The following is a 24,650-nucleotide window of genomic DNA, read 5'->3' on the forward strand; positions in this document are numbered from 1 at the left end:
GCTTTAAAAAAACTCGCTGCATAATATGAGTTTAAAATATTACAAGATTTGATAATTTATATTAAAAATCCTTATTTAATTCACTTTTAAAATCCTAACAAAAAGGTAAATGATGGGAAAATCTGTATAAGAAAACTTTATTAAAAGATAGGTATATCTTTTTTTCTTTTAATAGCGAACGACTCTTCAACATACTACGTGCATTTGAATACTTGTTTTTACAGCGAAAAATCACATATTAAAGATTCATCATAACTTATCTATGAAGATAACCAGTATTCCCGGAATTAAAGAATGACAGAATAACAGGAAGAACTTTTACAAACCCTAAATAGCTAGAGTAATTTAACATCTCGTAATTAAAATTTAAATCGTACTTTTGTTTGACCATTTATTCTCAATCACTGAAAGCGTTAAATGCTAACTGTATGAAGCACATGACTTTTCACATTACGATTAACAGGCATTTATCTCTGCCAACAAGTCGGGGGAATGATAGGTTTTCCCCCGTGTGAAAAAAAAAGGGAAAATTGTCTAAGGGACTTACTGCAAATTCCATAAAAGCTTACTGAATTTCACTTTTGAAGGGCAGAGTTATGAAATAGGTTATCTTATATATTTACACTCATAACTTGCAATCGAAATCGTATCCGATTTCTGTTTTGTTGATTATGCAGGGTTAATCATTTAAATCTTATTCTAAACAACAAAATTTTGTGAATATATTCCATTATTAAAACCTCTTTGGTACACGAAATGTTTGTGGCAAAGTGTGCAGTGTAACCATTTTTTGCATGATTATATTTCCAATATATATGTGTGAAAACATCCACAGCCAATAGGTATGTGAAACATCTGAAAAATGCAAATTTATCACATTAGCAAGTCCGTATCCTTGGCGCTGTATGCATGGCAGAGATCCTGACCAGGTGCCTAGCCTCCTGGATCGGCAGAACTTCCGGCGGTGGGGGAGGGGGAGAGCCCCAAGCGCCGTCTTCGTGAGTTGTGATCGTATGGCCACCTTCCCGTCCCATGCTGCCCGAGGGCGTGGCGGTTTGACTGCGCTCTCTCATGGCACTTCCCGCTGAAGTTATCGTACGGCTTCCCGCTCGGCCAAGGCTGCTTGTGGGGACTGATCGCGACCTCCTCCTGCAAAAGAAAAAAAAAATTGTCTCCTCTCTCTCTCTCTCTCTCTCTCTCTCTCTCTCTCTTATTATGTTTTAATACCGCACAATCGTATCTGTCAATTGAAGCACTCATCGGCCTAGCCCTCCATTACCTGCTCCTTGGGGTGTTCGTGAAAGAGATCGTGAAATGTGATATCGTCACTGGCGCCGACGTCTGCCCGAGAGCCGCGTCTGTCACTCCGAGGGAGACGAAGTATTTCTTGAGCTTTCCCTTCAGGTGCCTGTTTTCCTGCCGCAGGACTTCAGTCTCGTTGCGAAGGGCGAGGCGCTCCAGCTGAACGTGGTGGTATTTGTGCCAGAAATTTCTCAGGTCGTCGTGGGTCTTCAGAATGCACTCGGCCTACGAAGGCGGATCAAAGAATGAATAAGACTTTTGGTGAGTCTCGTTTCATAAGTTAATGTATACTTATGTATTTATAGATGAATGGATAATTGACGTCCATGTTTTCAGTACATGAATAAATAATCAAATAAAGAATGCATATTTCATCTTTTTCGTGAGCCTAGGATATCCTGACCTCCTGTAGGACGAAATCGGGCAAAGGATGTGGAGAGCTTCCTGGGGCGTGAATGGCTTCCTGTGCGTCTTGAGTTGCCTCCTCGTGATACAAGAGTTCGCTGATCCTTGCCAGTTTGTCTCGCCCAAGTTTCCCGCGCCCACTGACTCCTGTGGGTGAATGGTGTAGTACTATATAGTACAAGATATATTTAGATATTTTTTTATAATAGATGATTGATCCAGGCTCTTTACAATGCCGGAGTGTGTTTTTCATACTATTAAATGGGTCTTCTTGACATAAGTATGAATAACTCAAACATACATACATACATACATACATACATATATATATATATATATATATATATATATATATATATATATATATTATATATAGTATAATGTATGTATTATAATATATTATTAAAGGTATAAGCAACGAAGGAAACATAAACAACGGAGTTACTGCAAGATCTTTCGACTCAATGTCCTTTACTCAGCAGATAAACTGACTTACATGAGGAATTGACAGTACAGGAAAGGTCGTATAACTGACAGATAGGGATTATAAGGAGATTAGTACCTAGAATACTGCACACCTGAAGAATGAGTAACCTTTCCAAACAAGCATAAACATGAGTACAATTAAACAAAAATTAAGTCAATCTGCTCAGGCACAAGGACAAGACAATTAAAGGATTATATAGGGTGACAGCTATTCAGAACTTTGGTAAACAAAAACTTATTCACAATACATATTAAACACACATATACAACGAAGATATCTCTAAGGCAACTAATTTGTATTTAAGTCTGTATTTATATCTTTGAGGTCATTTTTAAACATGTTACAAATACAAGGGTCTAAATGAAACAGGCCACGACTAATATTAAAATTACAATGGGAAGTAAGTTGTATTATGACAGATTCTAAAAGATTTCGTGATGAGACATCTTTTGACCTTGCAATTACTGAACTACCAATCCAATTTATTCGGTGGTTGTTTTCACTTAAATGAATGAATATTGCATTAGATGTTTGCCCAGTTTTTACAGAATACTTATGCTGGTTTAATCTTACTTCTAAGCCCTTGCTTGACTGTCCGAGATAAAAGCAGGGGCAGTCCATACATGGAATATTATATATTACGTTGTTGTTTTCCCTGGGACCATTTTTTATTAACATTCCTTTTAGTGTGCTATTATAGGAAAAAACAAGGTTGACCTTAAAGGCTTTTAACAATGATTTAATGGTTTCAAATCCATTAAAATAAGGCAAACTGAGAATGTTCTTAGAATTTTCTTTCTCCGTGTTACTTACACTATAAAACTTTTTGTGGGTTTAATATAACAAATATCTAATATATGTGAAGGATAACATAAATTTCTTGATCCAAATATTGGGGACGGACAATGCACGTAAAAACATAAAAGAAAAAATTGATATTTTGATGTTAAGATGGTGGCCTGAATAGAAATGAACAACTTAACTTATGTTCATTTCTATTCAAGCCACCATCTTAACAGCAAAATATAAATTTTTTTTTCTATGTTTTTACGAGCATTACGCATTGTCTGTCCCCAATATTTGGATCAAGAAATTGAATGCATAAGAAAAATAGGGAGAGATTTATGTTATCCTTCACATATATCATATTAGATATTTGTTATACTAAAGCCCAGAAAAAGTTTTATAGCTTAAGTAACACGGAGAAAGAAAATTCTAAGAACATTCTCAGTTTGCCTTATTTTAACGGATTTGAAACCATTAAATCATTGTTAAAAGCCTTTAAGGTCAACCTTGTTTTTTCCTATAATAACACACTAAAAGGAATGTTAATAAAAAATGGCCCCAGGGAAAGCAACAACGTAATATATAAAATTCCATGTATGAGCTGCCCCCTTTTTTTATCTCAGACAATCGAGCAAGGGCTTAGAAGTAAGATTAAACCAGCATAAATATTCTGTAAAAACTGGGCAAACATCTAATGCAATATTCATTCATTTAAGTGAAAACAACCACCGAATAAATTGGATTGGTAGTTCAGTAATTGCAAGGTCAAAAGATGTCTCATCAGGAAATCTTTTAGAATCTGCCATAATACAACTTACTTCCCATTGTAAATCTAATATTAGTCGTGGTCTGTTTCATTTAGACCCTTGTATTTGTAACATGTTTAAGAATGACCTCAAAGATATAATTACAGACTTAAAATACAAATTAGTTGCCTTAGAGATATCTTCGTTGTATATGTTTGTTTAATATGTATTGTGAATAAGTTTTTGTTTACCAAAGTTCTAAAATAGCTGTCACCCTATATAATCCTTTAATTGTCTTGTCCCTGTGTCTGAGCAGATTGACTTAATCTTTTTGTTTTTTAAATTGTACCCATGTTTATGCTTGTTTAGAAAGGTTACTCATTCTCCAGGTGTGCCGGATTCTAGGTACTAATCTCCTTATAATCCCTATCTGTCAGTTATACGACCTTTCCTGTACAGTCAATTCCTCATGTAAGTCAGTTTATCTGCTGAGTAAAGGACGTTGAGTCGAAAGATCTTGCAGAAACCCCGTTGTTTATTTTTCCTTCTTGGCTTATACCTTAATTTATGGATTTATCACGTTCCAAACTTTCGTGATTCAGTTATACATATATAATTATATATATATATATATATATATATATATATATAATATATATATATATATATATATATGAGCAAGGACACCAAGGCCAAAATCCGGAACAGCATTTGTACAACTTTATTGGGACATGTTTCTAACAGCACTATCACTCGTTATCAACCTACAAATCAAAATGAATGAAATCATATTTCTTGTAATAAAATTCACAATAGAGCAAAATGAAAAAGAAGATAATAAGAATACGTTAAAAGATGGCTAACAAAAGAATCCAAAAGATGGGTAATCAAAACAAATGAGTAAATAAAATAAAGCAAAATACAAATTTTAAGTCATATAAACGGATGGTACAAAGGCACAATACATACACTAAGTCAATATACAAACCAGCAAAAAACGCAGACTAAAAACATAAAAGTGAAGTTACAGCCACATTTCTAGCCAAAGAAAGCTTTATCTTGACAGAATATACTTAGAAGTTCTAAAGTGTCGAGGTCTGTAGCAAACTGAGCAGAGGTTACAACGAAAAAAGCATCAATATGTCAAAGGTGACTACTCTCCTCGCTGGGATCTCTAATTGCACTGTAACTATACTCGTTTTTTTTTTTTTTTTCATCTGTCCACCCGCCTGTGGTGTTTGCGTATGGTAACACTGCGTCCCGGGCTTTAAATAGTTACGCTATGTGTAAGTTTTAGGTAAACAAAAGGATATCTGGGTGTACATTTACAACTGAAAAGTGTTTAAATCTAATATTAACGGTGTAATTCGCATACAGTAAATTATTAAAATACTTTTCAGTTGCAAATGCACACCCAGATATCCTTTTATTTACCTAAAACTTACACATAGCGTAACTATTTAAAGCATTGGACGCAGTGTTACCATGCTCGAGCACCACAGGCGGGTGGATAGATGGAAAAAAACCGAGTATAGGTCTATCTCATCCAAGGCCTTGATCTCATCCAAGCTCATCTGGTAGTTTTTCCAACGTAAGTGGCATCACAACCACTACGCTGCCATTTATAGATCAGGGACTGAAGTCTTGTTGGTATAGGGTCTTCCATCTTTAAAGAAATTTCCTGATTTATTTTCTAACGTGAAATATATTTTGATATCCAGCAGAGGGTATTCAGTGGACAAAATATAAAATCTAAAAATGTGCCTTTCCATCACTAATGTCTTTTGTCAGAAACATAACCGGTACAGCACTAACCGTTTTTAACCTTTCTAAATTTACACTGCTTATTACACTTCAAACATTGTAGTACTGCTGCAGGTAACACTCCATGTTCTTTAAAAAAAAAAATCCTTACATTCTGTTTCAATTTCATAGAAATCACGAATTAAGCGAAATTAACCAAAAGTTACGAGACGAACACAAACTAAACATATCTTCACTCTATGACTTGAACCAAATGACATTGACAACAGAAAATGTCTGACACCTGTAAGATTTTCAGCAAGTCACGTGACTCCTAGACATAACACGTACTACCCACAATGCAATTTCAAAGGGGGAAAAATTGCAGTTGCAGTTTTAAACAAAAACAAACTCGCATAAGAGCATAAACCGTGTCCGTGTTAAAGTAAACAAAAACAATTAGAAATTTTTTTCGAGGATGGTGATTTTATACATTCATATATCAGATATAGTGAATTTCCCCAAAACATGTTCAGAGACAAAGTTTAATTATTGTTTATGCCAAATGCATCTATAATTCTATAATTACTATATATATGAGTTGGTGTATTGTAAAATAATACCTAGCCTTCTTTTAAAGTTTTTTTATTATTATTAGCCATCTTTTAACGCATTCTTGTAATTTCTTTACGTTATTTTGCTGTATTATTGTGAATTTTATTGTAAGAATTATAATGTCATTTATTTTCATTTGTAGTTTAATAACGTGTGATAGTACTGCTCGAAACATGTCCCAATAAAGTTACACAAAAATCTGTTACGGGTTTTGGCCTTGGTGTCCTTACTGATAATGTAGAAGGCGTTTCCCTTCTAGTGTTTCATTTGCTGTAATGATTATATGTATCAACTAACTGCCTTTCAAAACTTTTAGACCTCCTGGTATTCAGCAATATTTTGATTATGAGGTTGTTAGTCTTAGATCCTTCTCATCCTGACTACACATCACCCCAGTTGACCGACTACCAGATACATAATTCACAGCCTAAACAAAAAACAAAAAAGCTTCCTTGCTTGGCCACTGAATAGCCTATTCCTCCCCGGCCCCCTCCAAGTGAAGAGTCTATAGCCTAAATTCCTCATTACCAACAACCCAGTTCCACCAGAGAAACTTTTCAGGAACAAGATTCAGATTTACAATGATAACAAACGTAGAACTATTTACCTCTCGCAGGCGGAGCAGGAGTGAGTTTCGGCAAGGTGAGACCGCTCGTAGATGCACCAGACGCTGTAGGAGTTGCTGAGAGTGGTCCTAGCGACGACCCCACTCCGTCGTCTAGTTCTAGAACGCTGCTGATCTTACGCAAAGGTGCCTATGTTTGTATGTAAACAGAAGGGCGAGAAGAAGAATCAATGTTTAAGGTTTTTGCAAAAATATGATTTTAAACATTTTATTGCAGTTATTATGTAGTACGTGCAGTTTTCACGGTGTCGACAAAAGTGGTCTTAATATAACATCATAAAGCTTGTTCTTACCCATATGACTGACTACACTACACTTCCAGTTCTTTTAAAATTATTTAGGGATACCGATGATTGACGCTTTATAACAAACTATCTCTAGACACAACTGAGACTTACTAAATCATTTCATAAGCTGTTTCTTATGAAAGCAGTTACAAGTTGATTTTCACTTCCGGTGAACCAAAACAATTGAAGAACGAAACCAATCAGAAGGAAAAGAGAGAGAGTGGGCCTAAGAAGACTTCGGTGTAATTGTTTTGGCACTTGGAAAAATAGAAATAGAACCAGAAAGATATTTCCAAAGATCGGTTATTGAAAGCACAACACGTTGAGAACTATCAGAGTTAAAAGAGGAAATTGTCTATAGGCCTAGTTCTTTAAAAAATATATATATATTTTGTCGAAGGACGTGTTCCTGTGTAACAAATTATATTATTTCCTTATAACGCAAAACTTAAACACGTTTAAGTACGTAGCATACACATTCGTTACAGTGTAAGGTTTGAGTTCTTACCCTCTGCTTTGAGGAAGGAGTCTTTGAAGAGGTGATGGAAGTACCGACGCCCTCGTCTGCCGCAGAAGATACTAGACCCATCTGCGTCTCAAATTCCTGAAAGCGAAAAAGGGAAGATTGAATTTCAAGTCAATGACCCCTGTGGGTTCGTTCCATATGAATAGGGTTCATCTTAATAATAATAATAATAATAATAATATAATAATAATAATAATAATAATAATAATAATAATAATCTTAATGATAACGGATTCGGTAATTCCTGATAGAACAGGAAGTGCAATACGAAAAATGAAACCATAAACCACATAGCAAGCGAATGCCCGGCACTTGCACAGAACCAGTACAAAAAGAGGCATGATTCAGTGGCAAAAGCCCTCCACTGGAGCCTGTGCAAGAAACATCAGCTACCTTGCAGTAATAAGTGGTACGAGCACCAACCTGAGGGAGTGATAGAAAACGATCAGGCAAAGATCCTCTGGGACTATGGTATCAGAACGGATAGGGTGATACGTGCAAACAGACCAGACGTGACGTTAATTGACAAAGTCAAGAAGAAAGTATCACTCATTGATGTCGCAATACCATGGGACACCAGAGTTGAAGAGAAAGAGAGGGAAAAAATGGATAAGTATCAAGATCTGAAAATAGAAATAAGAAGGATATGGGATATGCCAGTGGAAATCGTACCCATAATCATAGGAGCACTAGGCACGATCCCAAGATCCCTGAAAAGGAATCTAGTAAAACTAGAGGCTGAAGTAGCTCCAGGACTCATGCAGAAGAGTGTGATCCTAGAAACGGCACACATAGTAAGAAAAGTGATGGACTCCTGAGGAGGCAGGATGCAACCCGGAACCCCACACTACAAATACCACCCAGTCGAATTGGAGGACTATGATAGAGCAAAAAAAAAAAAATAAAAGATAATAATAATACGTTTCATGAAAGTCGATATATCATATATCCAATGTCCTCACACTTTCGTTGTACTGGCTAAGTCTATGTGTGTGTGTGTGTGTGTGTGTGTGTGTGTGTGTGTGTGTGTGTGAGAGAGAGAGAGAGAGAGAGAGATACCTGAGGTGGGATTGGTTGCAGCGTGCCCTCCGTTATTTGGTCAGGGTCAGGCGCAGCAGGCACCAGCCGCGTCCTCAGTGAACCGTCGTCTGAAGCTTCGGCAGTGAACTCGAGACGTGGTGGTTGGGGCATGAAAGGCACGTTCCTGTCCCGAGACGTCTCGAGCCGGGCACACGCGGATGCCAGTTCCAGGATGGCTCGTCCCTGCTTCTGCATCTCCTCCAGGCGCTAACAGAGGTGGTGGATGTAACCGAATGTCTCATGAAGTGTCCTCGGTTCTTTTATCAGTTTTATTAGTACTACATAAGATAAAGTACCTTGTTTTGATAGTTAAATAGTAATGTAAAACTTGTGGAAATGTAGTTGGTTGTGAAGATTGAAAAGAGAGCTTTTCTGCTTGAGTGTTTTTAATAATTAAGATGATATCTATGATGCTTTTCTCTCAGATAGGCTCCCTTTCAGGAACTAGGTACCTTTATCAGATCTAGTTATAAATGAAAACGTGATTTTCTGTTCAGTTCAGAATGCAATATACATCATAAATCATACCCACAAAAACACAATACCAGCAAAACCTCACCTTTTTGGCATCATACCCCCGTTTATTGATAGCTTTGATAACGGTTCTGCTGTGCACGTGCTGAGTGGCCAGAGAGGCTCTCAGCACCTGCAGCGAAGACTTCAGGTGCTGGAGTTCTTGCACCGAGTCTGGGCGATACGAATCTTGCTTGAGGCGAGAGCGTAATTCGTCTAGCTCTGTCTGGAAGAAAATAATAAAAATAGATTTCCGTCTCTTTTCGCTGCCATGAAAAAAAAAAAAAAGGCTTTGGAATGAAGGTGTGGATATCAAATTCTCATTCAAACGGTTTTTGAAGTTATCAGAACAGTACAGAGCAACCACCTACCAATAGGCAGTACGATATAATATAGTTTACAGAACCTCTGTCATCCTTGTACAGTATAAACCAATAAATGAAAGCAGACCAAAGCAACCGGATAGAATGTATGCAATATGATCTACAATGACAGTGCAGAACCTCTCTATGTTCAAATCATATCAAACTCACCTGAATTTCCTTGGTCGTCTGATTAATGGACTTCAAATTTTTCTGATTGTTGGCCACCCTCTGGTTCAGATTAGCGCAAGAGTCTCTTAATGATGCGGTGTGAAATTCATGGTCTTTCATTGATAACGCCAGCCGAGCCCAAGCTTCCTCCATGGTATTTTCCCTCTCCGCCCTCGCAGCTGCGAGTTCTTCTTCTAGCTGATTACAAGAGAATATTATTGGGTAACGTAAAGTTGGAAATCAGAACTGGTAAGGAAGAGAGAGAAATGATAGGAGAGTGAGAGAGAGAAGACGAGAGAGAGAGAGAGAGAAGAGAGAGAGAGAGAGCAGAGAGGAAGAGAGAGGAGAGATGAGAGACGTAGTATATGGTTACTTTAATGAAGAAATGAAAGTATGTATCCAATCATGCTACAAAAATGTTTTGTGGGAGTTTCGTAAAAGCAAAATAAATCGTCCAATAGGAAGTTCAATTTTGGTTGAGCGAATAATCAGGAAATCATGAAGAGACTGTTTTGCCTTTCACGTCTTGTTTATTTTTTCTAATTATCAGTTCTCCCTGACACCAAATAAAACCCTTGAAAATTTAACGGGCATCGAAACGCAGGTAGAAAACAAATTTTTATGTCACCAACGATGAAAAACATAGTACTACCTGCGTCGTGATGTGCGTCATGGTCGTATGAAACGCAGCCAGCTCTTCCTTCTCTGTGAGGTCGTGTTCCCTCTGCGTCGCACTGGCCACCAGGGCCAGACTTCGGAGACTGTGCAGGTGACGAGCTGCCAGCTTTTCCGTGTCGTCGGCCATCGCCAGTGTGATTCCCGCTTGTCTCAGCCGGAGATAATGACTGAGCATGCCCACGTGCTCCTCATGCAGCCCTAGTCCGAGAATTTACGTAAATGGAAAAGTGACAATCAGTCAGAGAGGTTACATTGATTGTCAACTGGTTTGCAAAGCAGGAAAAACCAAAAACATGCCAAGTGAAAACTATATATATAATAAAACAGAGTTTAAAAGTAATTTTCCGTTGCACAAATGTTTCTAAACTTAAAGCGTCCTGAAAACAGGGTTAAAGGAAGAGGTACTCTCGGTTTTAACCTAGAACTTGAGAGAGAGAGAGAGAGAGAGAGTTCTGTGTACGAGTGGCCCCTTCAAGCAAACCAGCATGCGTATGAAAGAAAACTAAAAGATAAGAAAATTAGAAATTGAAAAATCAGAATGCAAGTTAAAACCTAGTCAATCAAATAAATTCAGGATACAGAACATCCATCCTCCCAAGTTCAGAGTGTCCCGTAGGACACACTACTTACCTGTCAGTTTATGAACGGCCGAGAGGTGGTTGTGAGCAGCCGTGGACCTCTGGTGGTGGGCCTGACCCACCTGGGATGCCAGTAGTTGGATCAGGTTGTCCTGGGCCGTGGTGGCTTCGCCTACCTTCGCTCGAAGTTCCTACAAATACAATATTTTTCTTCGTTATTCAGACAGAGCAAACCCTAAACAACTATTTAGCTTGAGATTAATATTTATTATTTAAGTTTTAATGTAATTAAAAGAAATGTTTAACATAAATCTAGACCTATAGCCTACTTTAAAGCAAAATTGAACACGAAACTAGAATTTTGCATTCGATATTAGGCCTAACATTTTTATATTCTATACCTAACATCCAATACTTTTTCATCAACATCTAATGTTCAGTTAAATGTTATGTATCTGTTCACCTTCTGTGCCCTTATTGATTTGAAAGGAGACTCAGAAAATTAATAGTGCTGTTGTTTTTTAGGTTTGATTTTCCTTATGGTACTACGGTCTATGTTGTCTTTAGCAGCTTCTAAGAAGGTAGAAATTTCTAGAAAGGTATGATTGTCTCTTATAACAACATTAATAGGTTTTTGTATTTTATGTCTATGCATATATATGTATATTCATTGTTTTAATGGTAATATCCTATCTTAAATAGCCAATATGTTCATATGTTTATATCGTAAATATCTCCGCTAATAAACAACCAATCATATGATAAAATATTCATTCTCATATCATGCCATCTCCTACCATATCACGAACGAAATGCATTATCTCATATCGTATCAGAAATCAGCTTTTTATATCACAACTCCTAAGAGTCAGAATGAACAGAAAGAAAAACAAAGAAGAAGAAAGGCCTTCGAACAACACTGGCAGAGAGCTTCTTTCATTTTACGATAAGAATAGGTTAAATGGGGAAAATGCAAAATGATTGTGCCGTGAAGAAATAACTGAAAACTTAGCTTACTCTTGGTAACCCTACTGCCAAGTATCTAGTAACAATAGGAATATGTATAGATTCGTGCAGCATCCATATCAAGAAAATAAAGTTGAATTGATAATGAATATTCTTCTATTTGCAGATCTATCAAAGAGATTGAAAATATGAAGGAATTTGTAAAAGATATACGGTGTTACAGAGACAACAGACTTAAACTAACACAAGCAAAGGAGATATAGAAAGAGCATGAGAGCCGTTTCAGAGGCAAATAACGTCTACTACCACCGCCACCACTACTACTGCTACTACTATAAAAAAAAAAAAAAAAAAAAAAAAAAAAAAAAAAAAAAAAAAAAAAAAAAAAAACTCAAACAAACACAGAGGACTGAAACGAGCAAGGGAGCCGTTTCAAAGACAAATCCGATCTATTACTACTACTAATACTACTGTATTCCAGTATTGCCAAACCGGCTGTTTACCCGCCCAATTGGGCTACTTTTGAACACCTTGCCGCGGGTTATAAAAGAGTATCGCTACTTGCCTGAAATTGGGCTACTCTGGAAGAAATAAACCACGGCGCCAATAAATTGTTTAAATGGTCTTTACAAATGCAATTTCTTTTATAATAATTTCAAAGTGTGTAGATCGATTATTCTATTTCAAATTTCAATAGTTCACAGACAGTTTAAACCATAATATGAAAAATTGTAAGTTGCTATACCAGACAGGATGACTGACGCCTTATAGACTAGACTATATGGCGTTTGTCAGTTAAGACTTTAAGACTTCACTGCTTTCACTAGTTAGACATCAGTTTTATCTTTACCACTCAGTGAGAAGGTTGACTTAGTTCAAAATGCCAAAGAAGTGCAATTGCAGTGTATATAAAAAACATTATAACCCAAAATGGGAGAGCGAGGAACTTTTGAAAGATTGGATTAGAAGTGTTCCTGGAGATGAAACAAAAGCTAGGTGTCGGTTTTGTAATACGGTTATAAGGGCCCAGCATTCAGATTTAATCAAGCATTCTAATACTGGTATATATAAAGCATATATAAAAGCAAGAGAAAGTAATGTTACGAGATTTTTTGCTTGTACATCTTCTCAGCAAATCAAGCAAACAGATCACAATAAAAAAAGTTACAGATTTGAAACTTTCACTATGCATTGCTTGTCATACATCAATCAATTCTATTGATCATAATGGTGAAGTAATGAAGGACTGTTCAAAAGGCTGTACTTGTAATAAAAACACAATACGCGATCTGCAACTTCACTGCACAGAATGTACCAACTTAATAAAAAATGTTTTAGGTCCCCAAATGAAAAACCAGCTAATTACAGATGTTGGATGCAATCCCTAATCTTTGATTATTGACGAAGCCACCGATATAACTACAAATAAACAATTGTGCATTGTGGTTAGATACTATAGTGAAACAAGCAAACATATGGTATCTATCTACATTTCTAGGACTTGTGATCGAAGAAATTTCTGCAAATGCCCAGGTAAAATAAATCTATATTATGAAATTCTTTTGAGTGCCTAAAGCAAAGGGGACTATATACTTAGATTTTGGTGATCCAGAGATTGCTTATCTCCGCCATCTTTTATTGCCCCTTTATTATATTGTACAATTAGTCTATATCTAGAATGGACATATAGCCGTTAGGTATATTTCACAAATATGTTTTTAAAAAGTTATCTTAGGAACCATATTAGTCAGCAATAATTATATATAAATTTAAAAGGAATAATATTAATTACAGGTTTTAACTGATGCAATTTGCAAGTTTTTGGGTGAAGTTGGATTGAGTATTGAGCAATGTCTTGGACTTGGGACAAACGGTGCAAGCGTATTATGTGGTACTAACAATTCCGTATTAACCAAGCTTCAGGAAAAAAATCCGTCAATCATTGGTGTGAGGTACGAATATGTTGTATTTACAGAATTAACTTGTTATAAATATGTAGGAATTAATGTTATAATATGAATGAAAATAAGCTCTCTCTCTCTCTCTCTCTCTCTCTCTCTCTCTCTCTCTCTCTCTCTCTCTCTCTCTCTCTCTCTCAAATCAAATATTTTCTATTTTGTACAGATGTGTGTGCCATAGCTTGCAATTAGCTTCCAGTAAGGCTGTTGAGTCTATGCCCAGAAACGTGGACTTTCTTGTTCACCAAATTTACAATTGGTTTAGTTTCTCTAGCTCTCGCCAGATAGCATATAAAGATATATTTAAAACAATAAATGATGGCACGACTCCATTGAAAATAATAGCACCCTCAGGAACACGATGGCTGTCCATTTTTCAAGAAGAACTGAAATAGCACTTTCAGCTGGGAAAAGCAAACGAAAAATGTTATACAGCAGAAATGCTCTATAAGATGTATGCTGATCCTGTTGTTAAACTTTATGTAGAATTTTTAAAGCCAGTTTTGGGAGAGTTTAATAGAGTCAAAAAATTATTTCAAGGCAAAAATGTTGCTTGCTTGAGGCTCTTTGCAGATTTAGAATGGTTTTTCAGGTACCTGATACAACGTACCATTAAACCAAGTGTACTTAAGAATACAGAAAATTTGATTAATTTGAATTTCGAAGATGAAGCTATATTCCTAACTTTTATGGAGACAGATCTGGGAGCACTTTTTTTTTTTTTTTTTTTTTTTTTTTTTTTTTTTTTTTTTTGTTTTTTTTTTTTTTTTTTTTTTTTTTTTTTTTTTTTTTTTTTTTTAGTTGGGAACACTCTTTTTTTATATAGGGAAGCTTGCAAGCAGGTAGCAAAGCGCCTTCCAAACAATTTAGGCATGCTTAAAAATATGACTTTGCTCAGTCCAAATATTGCAACAAGCGCAGTTAAGCCAAAAGTGACAGAATTGCCATTCATTTACACCCAGTTTAAAGGTGATCTGTCAAGTTTTGAGACCGAATGGAAACAGGTAATTGAATATTGCCTTTATAATTTTTCTAATATTTCAATGAAGAAAATACTTGAAAACTTGTTACTATCCTGACAGACTAACTCAGATGCATTTTTAAGTCTTTAAATTCAAGAAATTTCATTTGATTAAAGTAGGGAAGTCAATATTTCTTGATTACCTCAAGACTTATGGAATACTATATCGCTTCTTCTATTTTAACACTTTTCTATATTTTTACACTACAGGTAAATCTTGTGGACTGGGGTGAAGCAGTCCATAAAGATCCTGTTGAATTCTGGGGTAAGGTGTTGCAGTATGAAGATGCAGGCGGAGAACGGGCATTTAAAAATGTGCCCAAATTTGCCTTGAAGATATTATGTCTTCCTATCAGCAATGCTGATGTAGAAAGAGTTTTTAGCCAGGTCAATTTAATCAAAACAGACCTCAGGAACAGAATGGGACATGACCTCCTAACGGCAAATTTGTATATAAGAAGTGCCATGCATACTCAAGAGGGGGAGGACAGAAAATGCTAATGTCCAAATTTTGAGCCAAATGAAACTATGATTAAAGCATTACAATCTAGTTCATTTTATGATCATGTTGAATGAACAACAAATATCTTTATTTCTTTTTATTTTGCTCATTTTAATTTTGTTAAATGTCATTCAACTAGTATTTAATTTTGCAAAAAATATACGGTAAATTTTTCGTTATTATACTCTTCTACAAAAGCTTAGTTGATTGATTTCGATCCCCGCCCCCCTAATTTATTTCTATAGAATATCATATCAATAGTTTTTAGTACCAATTTAATGATGGCTCAGTTACTATAATTGGGCTACTTTTGAAGCAACTGAGGCGGCTTTTGAGGCTTTGCACCGCGGTTTGGACGTCAAGTTATTTGGCAACCCTGCGTTGGCAACCCTGCATGATCATGGTGGCTCACCTTCAAACTGTTCCGTAAAGAAGTTGTCTTCGTCTCTCGTAGAACTTCCCGCCATTTGCTCATGAGCTTGGCTTCATTCACGCCGCCTTTCTTCTCCTCGTCAGAAAGTTTCAGCTGATGGAAAATGAAACAGAATCACAAAATAATCTGGGTTTTGTCTATGGCTTCCAACCGATCTCATAGACCGATTGGGCTTTTAAGTCATATCAGCGAAGGGAGAAGTAATTGCTTTGCTTGACAGACCGGTTTATTTCATGCAGGCGTTGCACGACGATGGTCATCCAAAATAAATTTATATCAAAGTAGCCTTCACTTTATGAACACGATAAATTTCTGACCAAATGCTTTCAAGCAATGCCGGGGAAAGAAAGGATATATTTTAGTCAATGAAAATATAGTTAACGAAGTCGAGAATCCTTGCTGAAAAAAAACTAAATTTCTTAGGGAGTTGGTTGCTAGGGTTAAGCTATGTCACTGGGGAATATAGAACTCCCAAACATGTACGAGTAGCTCAACTATTTTATTCTAATTTTATGTTTTATGTTCTTTATATCCTGTGAAACATTGCAGAGAGGTTATTTAAGCGAATATTTCATGGACTTTATCTACAGCATAGCCTTTAAGAATTATTTAGAAGAATATAATAAAATACTATTGTTTTTTTTCTGTCAGTTAGACTTTTTTTTTTGCGTGATGTGCGTACTTCATTACTAAATATATTCAATGTGGAGTACTTTATCCAAAATGTTTTGAAAGGGAACCAAATTCTGTTTTTTTTTTCTATGCTAATATATTCATATACAAGAGACAAACTACTTTTCAACACATATGATTGCACGAAATTATCTTTAAATATATATGAGTCACGGGGGTCTTATTGACGCCATTACCTTGAAGAACCCAGCTACAAGTTCCTCTCGCCTCCTGATGGCTTCTGCCTCCTGAGCAGCCTTCCTGTCTAGATAGGCCTGCCTTTGCTCCACCGTCATTCTGGCTAGCTTATCCCCTTTTCCTTTTCCTTTCTTCTTGGGTCCCATGGTTGATGATTGTCCTCGCTAGGCCTACCTGGAACGGATTATAGTCAACATTGTATGAAAAAAAATTCTTCTATTAGTCTGAACTTTGTGTGAGATAGATAATGGCAAAATATGATTTTCAGTAAATTAATGAACACGCCAACGTTCAAGAACTGTGTATATGACAGTATATCACTCTCAGACAGTTCTTCACTGGTATGGTCACTATTTTAGACATAATCCTCTTTGACAAAATTGCTGTTTCAGTCACTGAATTTCTGAACCTTTGAACAAGCACCCTTATTATCACAGAAATTAAAAATGTAAACAAAGGCAATATTTACGCAATTAATTTGTGGTCAAGAGAACGCAAGCTACCAGCTTCTTATGATTATGCAGACTGGTTTAAAATAGCGTCCTTAGTTACCGCAGCGTTGCTAAGGATGACGTCATGGAGGTATGCCTCCAGCACCAGCTGGTTATTTGGCGGCAGCTGCTGGGCTGCACTGTGGCCTTGACTCCTACCAGTCAGATGACGTCACTAATAATTGAAATTTTTTTTTCTTTTCTTAGTTGTTTAGTACAGTAATGAGCAAGATCTTGGTTAGGAATTGGTAGACAATTCTCCGCGACAAACAGATACGCAACTCATACACATTCACTCTTTCTACTTTTTTGTCTGTCAGCGTCAAGCCCCTATTTCCATTTACTTTTTTGGCAGCAAATAACTATTCATGTGTATTTCTTGCAAAGAGTAAAGATTTAGAAGGTTCGAGTAGCAATAATTGTAAGTTAAACATAATTGTTCAGTAGCTTATGACTATACGGAGAATAAAAATGAAAATGGTTTATTGTCTTAGTTTTTAGTCTCCAGGGACAATATGTAATCAGTCATTAAAATGTCGAAATCGAACTATTACCAAAGAGAACAGGCTAGATTAACAAGGTTATATAAGGATGCAACACAATACCCTTGCACTGTGGTTGAGTCAGTCTACTAAACTTGTTGTTTCAAGTTTATATCATTATCGTACCCTGGCAACAAAGTTTTACGTTCAAATTAAAACTAATAAAATTTGAAGTATCATATAACGATAATTTATTTTAGTGAATATATATTTATAATTAATTTTAGCTAAAAAAAATATTTTTTACTGTAATTCAAAGAAATATTAGGTCACTAAAAAAATTTCAAGCAGAATCAAGTGCGTTCACCCCAGAACAACAACAAGTCAACAACTCAAATGTGGAGGTTTGGCGGTAACCACCGAAATGTCTGCCAGAAAGAAACTAGACCTAAAACTGTCTCAATTAACGCTGGAGGACGTCATTTGTCCAATATGTCTGTCCATTTTAGTCGAGCCGGTGACAATGCCATGTTCTCATTCATTGTGTATGCCGTGTTTCAAGCAACATGTAGCGGAAACATCTCTGGCCTGCCCCGTCTGTCGAACTAGGTGAGTGGCTCCCGTTTTGGTAGTACTACCTAGCCTAGTAGCTAACTTCCAAACTAGCATGATTTTATTCTGGAGTTGAAAGTGTGATATTCACGCATTTTATCGTGTGCTTTACTCTTTCTGATTTTAATTTTAGCAGAAAATTAGATGTTTTAGGCTGTATTTTACTACTAGGTAGGTAGCCAACTACTATAGACTAGGGTAAATCACCACGGCAGGCCAAACAGGCCACCTACTATCAACACTTGCCACCCTCCGAAAAAGTACATTATAACGCGTCCTGACACCGGAGATGGGCATCAGTCGCGACTTGTTGTTGGTGAGAAACGGAGCTAAAGACCTTTACTCTCCTTTCGAAGTACTACTACTAAGTATTTTCTCCAAAGTTAGAAATTAAGGCCAAATTTTAAGATTTAAACAGAGGGTAGTGAAAAGGGGGGCTACGGCAGTGGAAATCTCACCAAAACGCTTTAGAAATTTTTACTTACAACTAAAAATGTTTCGAAGATTGACGCCATCTTGATGTTTACGGAGTCGCTTGTGTCACCAAAACTTCCCATTTTCCTGTGCTAAATCTGCACACCACTTGTACCCATAGACGCTGGGGCACTTTCATCACAACAATCGTAAACCCAACCTCCTTCACCAGCACTTATTCAAAGGGACTACGGCATTCTTTGCGGCGTTTTGCGCTCTTCAATGTTTATCAGTGGTTGTCAATTGGTATGCTGTTTACCCTCCAAACTAGGTATAAGACTTACACAAAACCGGGGAAATAAGTTGAAATTAGCGTATCTATTTGTATTATATATACGTACATATTACAGCAATTTTATCATTACTGCATTACTATGACAACTAGAATTCATCGAAACAGTTTGTAAATGCATCGGCGTATGTGTGACGCTCCACTAGATTGGCAACGATGAGTCATTTTTCCTCACGTCGTCTGCTCGTAAGTATACATCCGAAACATTTGTAATTTTTGGGGGTTAATTTGGTTGCAAAAAAGTATAATAGACATGAATTAAATAAACATTTTGAAGTAAAGTTAAACTAAATATTGAGTAAAGTAAACAATTAAGGGAATAAAGCTTTGCATCTCATAATCAGTGTTGTTGTCTGCTGCTCGTAATGTGTTTGTGGAGTGAGTGCTTAGAACCAGGAACCACAGCGTGGTTCAAGTGCACTGTGGAGTGAATTAAGACCAAAATGTGTATAATTACAATCAAATAAGCCATGTGAGTTTCAGTTGTGATGGCAGTAAGGATAAAAAACCACCGATTACAAGGTAAGGAATGAATTCAGTTCCAACCATAACCCTGGGAATAACAAGTTTCATACTTTCACTAATATAGGCAACAAAATGTTTTATTGTGCTGATTACAACTGCAATCTTGAGTAAGATCAATAAACGTTATATATCTACGCTAACATTGTTCAAAATGAGTGCTGGGAAGGCTGGGGAAAGATGGTGGCTGTCACTGATGAGAACCTTCCATGCAAAACAATAGCCGCCATATTGGATTACAAAACTGCCTTGAAAACATATTTTACGAAGAGCTCACATGCTTATTTAGTTCGTATGGGGCTTTCATATATCACATTATGTTGACGAAACTTCAGTCTTTTAAATGGTATGCTTAGAGTTGCAATTTATTCATGTTTCACCAATTAAATATCGAGTGAATAAGACCCGTCCACCGTGATGAGGGTTGGCCTGCCGTGGTGTTCTACCCTACTAGCTACTTAAGACCGCCTTAGGGAACTGGGTTGGGTCGATGAAAATGCGATTGGAGTAGCCCCAAGGGCCCTAACATTTTTATTGTTTCTCATGTTATTTTGACTGCATGATTTAAAAATTCTTTGCTTAAGGACCTATCTTAGAGATTTACTGCCAAATGAATACTATTGTCCCATGTCCTATCTACTAGTTGCTCTAAAATCAATTTTCTGGAAGGTGGCCGCATTCTGGGATCGGTGGCCGCTATGTCGCCGCTCGGTCATTTACCTTATAAGAAGTTCCAGTACCTATCTAATTTGTTACTTAAATTAACATAAAAAAAAGTTAAGAACTCACAAAACAAAAAACAAAGACTTCCAATCAACCTTGTTAATCTACAGAACAAGAATTACACTTAGCCTACTACCAAAGAAACCATAGGGTAAACTACTGGGTCGTGACTTAGAATGAGACACCTCTCCCACTACGTGGTCACTTATCGAAAAGGTACTTGAATCTGCTGCCATGACCTCCCATGAGCATCAGTTAAGAGTTGTGGCCCATCCAAGTAGCACACTGTGACCTCTACACTTCTCTCGGAGTAGTGGGAAACACCGCAGTGGATCCATCATCATCGCGTGGCTCAGCATTATTCACTCGATATTTAATTTGTGAAGCAATAATACAATTACATCTTTAAGCATACCATTCAAAATATTGAAGTTTCGTCAACATAATGTGATATATGAAAGCGCTATACGAACTAAAGTAGGCAAGTGAGGTCTTCGCAGAATATGTTTTCAAAGCGGTTTTTAAATCCAATATGGCGTCCACCAACTGAGGTGCCGTTTGTAACCGCAAATGATCCAACATCTTTCCCAGCCTTCTCAGCACTTATTTGAACAATGTTAGCATATATAGCTATATAACATTTATTGATCTTACTTAAGATTGCAGTTGTAATCAGCACAATAAAACAACATTTTGTTGCCTATATTACTAGTGAAAGTATAAAACTTCTTATTCCTGGGGTCATGGTTTGAACTGAAATTCATTTTTACCTTGTAATCGGTGGTTTTATCCTTACTGCCATCACAACTGAAACTCCACAGTGCTTATTTGATTGTAATTATACATATTTTGGTCTTAATTCACTCCAAATTGCACTTGAACTACGTTGCGGTTCCTGGTTCCTAAGCGCTCACTCTACAAACACAGTTGCGGGCAGCACACGACTACACGGTTTATGAGGTGCAAAGCTTTATTCCCTTAATTGTTTACTTTACTCATTATTTAGTTTAACTTTACTTTGTTACTTCAAAATTTTTATTTAATTCATGTCTATTATCCCTTTTTTGCAACCAAATTAACCCCGAAAAATTACAGATATTTCTAAAGTAGATACAAACAGATGGCAAAATTACTCATCGTTGCCAATTTAGTGGAGCTTCACACATTTGCCGATGCATTTACAAACTGTTTCCATGAATTCTAGTTGTCATAGTAATGCAATAATGATAAAATTGCTCTAATATGTATACCTATATACTACAAATAGATAGGCTAATTTCACTTATTTTCCCAGTTTTGTGTGTCTTATACCCTGTTTGGAGGGTAAACACATACCAATTTGCAACACTGATAAACAATAGAAGAACGCGAACAATGCCGTAGGTACTGTTCACAGCAAAACTGTTGATATTTGAGTCAGAAATGTATTTACTTTTTTAACAACGAATATTTTCAAATTAATAATCATGAATGTGTAAAAAAATTTATGCAATTCATGACCTTATACTGCCGTTTAACTGTTTATTTAAATAATTATTTAGTGCACGCTTCTTGTTCTACCAAAATATCAGAGTTTCCTTGGATAAGTCGTGGTTGGAAGTCATTGTTTACGATTTTTGTGAAGAAAGTGCCCCAGCGTCTATGGGCACAAATGATGTGCAGATTTAGCACATGGAATGGGAAGTTTATTGACACAAGCGACTCCAAACATCGAGATGGCGTCAATCTTCTAAATATTCGTAGTTGTAAGTAAAAATTTCTAAAGCATCATGGAGATATGTGTGCACTGCATAGAGCCAGACTTTCATTAACCTGTTTAATCTTAAAATATGACCTTAATTTCTAACTTTGGAAAAAATACTTACTTTGAAAGGATAGTAGAGGTCTCGAGCTCTTGCTCTCACCACCAACAACAACTTGTGACTGGTGCCGATCTCCGGTGTCAGGACGTGTTAAAGTACTTTTTCGGAGGGTGGATCCACATTCGAAAGTCATGTAAAGCCGTTGGTCCCGTTGCTGAATAACCACTGGTTCCATGCAACGTAAAAACACCATACAAACAAACAAACACGCGTTGGAAACTGGATCTGCTAGTCCAGTTGGTTGTTCCCTCCTAAGAGTTTTATCATAAATTACGAAATAATGGCATAGTTTCCGATTAAACAAAGGTTAATGAAGGTCTAGCCATGTGCAGTGCTAACTTACCACCATGAAGTACTTGAAATTTTTACTTTAAACATCTTAAATGTAGACAATTGACGCCATCTTGATGTTTGCTGAGTCACTTGTATAAACATACTGCCCATTTCCTGTGCTAAATCCGCAAAACATTTGTACCTATAGACAATGGTACACTTTCCTTTCCTTACAACAATGGTAAACAGTGACGCTCTTTGAGATGTGGCCATGGGAAACCTAGCGAGTTGTTGTGGGTGCCAGTGGACTAGTATGATTAAAAGGGAAGATTTTGAATACTTAGAATGAGAATTTATGAATTTCCAATGCTAATGATATCTTCGAATTATAATGTGATCTTAATGCATTTTATTTCACATTTAATCAGTTACCCATTGGTATGTGTTTAACCTCCAAGCTCAGGATAAGGCTTATACAAAACTGTGGAAATAAGTGAATTTAGTGTATTTATTTGTGTATATATATATATATATATATATATATATATATATATATATATATATATATATATATATATATATATATATATTATCGTATATATAAATAACTTGATCACGAAGTATATAAAACATGATGATATGTATAAATAAAGATTTTTGTCACAAAGGGAAAATTAAAAGTGAGATAGCCAAGCACTTTTGGTCTAGTGCGATCCTTTTATTCAGGAACCAACTGAGTAAGGGTCGCACTAGACCGAAAGTGCTTGGCTATCTCGCTTTTAATTTTTCTGTTATGGCAAACAAAAACCTAATATATATATATATATATATATTATATATAATATATATATATATATATATAATATATATATATAGATATATGATTCTATATAGTATATATATATATTATAAATATATATATATATATATATATATAAATCTAGAATATATAAAATTTTTAGAGTGGTTGTATCATTATTTGCATTCAGCCTTTGTGGAAAGCTCTGTTAAATTAGCAACGATGTATCCATTTACTTCAGCCATAGGCTAAGTATTAGAAAAAATTTTAAAAAGTCAAAATAGTAATATGGACTTCAATCAATGGAAAGGGCTAGCAACAAAATACAAAATTATTGTCGTGAACAATTCACTAAGGCGTCGTCTGCTCACGGATATTTTTGGCAGCCAGCTGTACAATACCTAGGCTGAAAAATTGTTCCCACCACAGATTTGCTGTAAACAAACGTGTATAGAGTGGAATTTGGATTGAATTAAGAACAAAATGTGTATAATTATAATCAATTAAGCACTGTGGATTTTCAGTTATGATGTCAGTAAGAATAAAACCACCGATTACATGGTAGAAATGCATTTCAGTTCAATACATGACCCGTGAATAAGATGTCCCATACTTTCCGTAGTATAGGCAACAAAATTCTTTATTGTGCTGATTACAGCTACAATCTTGAGTAATATCAATAAACGTTACATATACGCAAACATTGTTCAAAACAGTGCTGGGAAAGAAGTGGCCTATCTGTAATGGATGAGTGGCTCATGTCCTGAAGCGACGCAGTATTGGATTAAAAACTGCCTTGAAAACATATTTTACGAAGACTTCAGATGCTTATTTTAGTTTGCTGGACGTAAGAAAATTTACTGACTGATAGAAATTAGCAATTCATGAATTGGCAGTAATTGACCAATACAGTAAGTACATTTACTATATGTTTAAGAACAAAGTGAAGTCATTTTTTAGCATTTCTCAATTCTCAAACATACTATAGATGGTAGATTAAAAAAAAAAGGCATGATTATTGTTAGAGTTTGGTAAAAGTTTGGCTCACTCTTGGTCTAGTGTGTGTTCCAAATGCAGCCTATTTAAGAAGTCACGTTATAATATGGTCTAGTGTGTGTTCCAAATGTAGCCTATTTAACAAAGTCACGTTATAATTGGAAAAAGGTTTATTTGCATTTCATGTTTTGACATTTGCATGTTATAGGTATGGTATGGGTAAAATTGTCACAGAAATAATTTCTTTCAGGATAAGTGTTTGGGTTCGCCGTAACAATAAATCAAACCGTTTGATCAATAATCGACTGTGGCAGGTGATCAAGGAAAAGTTTCCTGAAAAAATTGAAGCACGTCTTCAAGGAAAAGATGACTCGGATGATGAAGGCAAGTATTTATTCTACAAGAACCATGTGGTGTTTTCTGTGCTAGATATTTGCGTTACTAAGATTACAAAGCATATAAGGTTATAG

At 36.1% G+C, this 24,650-nt stretch overlaps 2 protein-coding genes across 3 annotated transcripts; one reads left to right on the forward strand and one right to left on the reverse strand.

Moving 5' to 3' along the window:
* Positions 1-156: 156 nt before the first annotated feature.
* Positions 157-17,323, reverse strand: LOC135213078 (dynein regulatory complex subunit 2-like). 2 transcript variants are annotated; one of them, XM_064246936.1, is made up of 13 exons: positions 17,124-17,323; positions 16,654-16,828; positions 15,764-15,877; positions 10,957-11,095; positions 10,301-10,524; positions 9,649-9,846; positions 9,162-9,341; positions 8,582-8,809; positions 7,505-7,600; positions 6,692-6,839; positions 1,706-1,854; positions 1,280-1,527; positions 157-1,149 (listed from the first exon to the last, which is right to left on the reverse strand). In XM_064246936.1, exons 2-13 carry the CDS (start codon positions 16,798-16,800, stop codon positions 879-881), a joined length of 2,142 nt encoding a protein of 713 aa, XP_064103006.1. In that variant the 5' UTR covers positions 16,801-16,828; positions 17,124-17,323; the 3' UTR covers positions 157-878. The 2 variants fall into 2 exon arrangements, with proteins under 2 accessions (XP_064103006.1, XP_064103007.1); XM_064246937.1 differs by lacking the exon at positions 8,582-8,809.
* Positions 17,324-18,010: 687 nt separating this feature from the next.
* LOC135213327 (E3 ubiquitin-protein ligase rnf168-like) lies at positions 18,011-24,650 on the forward strand. The gene is made up of 2 exons (XM_064247307.1): positions 18,011-18,236; positions 24,431-24,650. The coding sequence occupies exons 1-2, from the start codon at positions 18,052-18,054 to the stop codon at positions 24,648-24,650; spliced, it is 405 nt and encodes a 134-aa protein (XP_064103377.1). The 5' UTR covers positions 18,011-18,051.

This window comes from Macrobrachium nipponense, chromosome 42, assembly GCF_015104395.2.
Source record: "Macrobrachium nipponense isolate FS-2020 chromosome 42, ASM1510439v2, whole genome shotgun sequence".
NCBI classification, from domain to species: Eukaryota; Metazoa; Arthropoda; class Malacostraca; order Decapoda; family Palaemonidae; genus Macrobrachium; species Macrobrachium nipponense.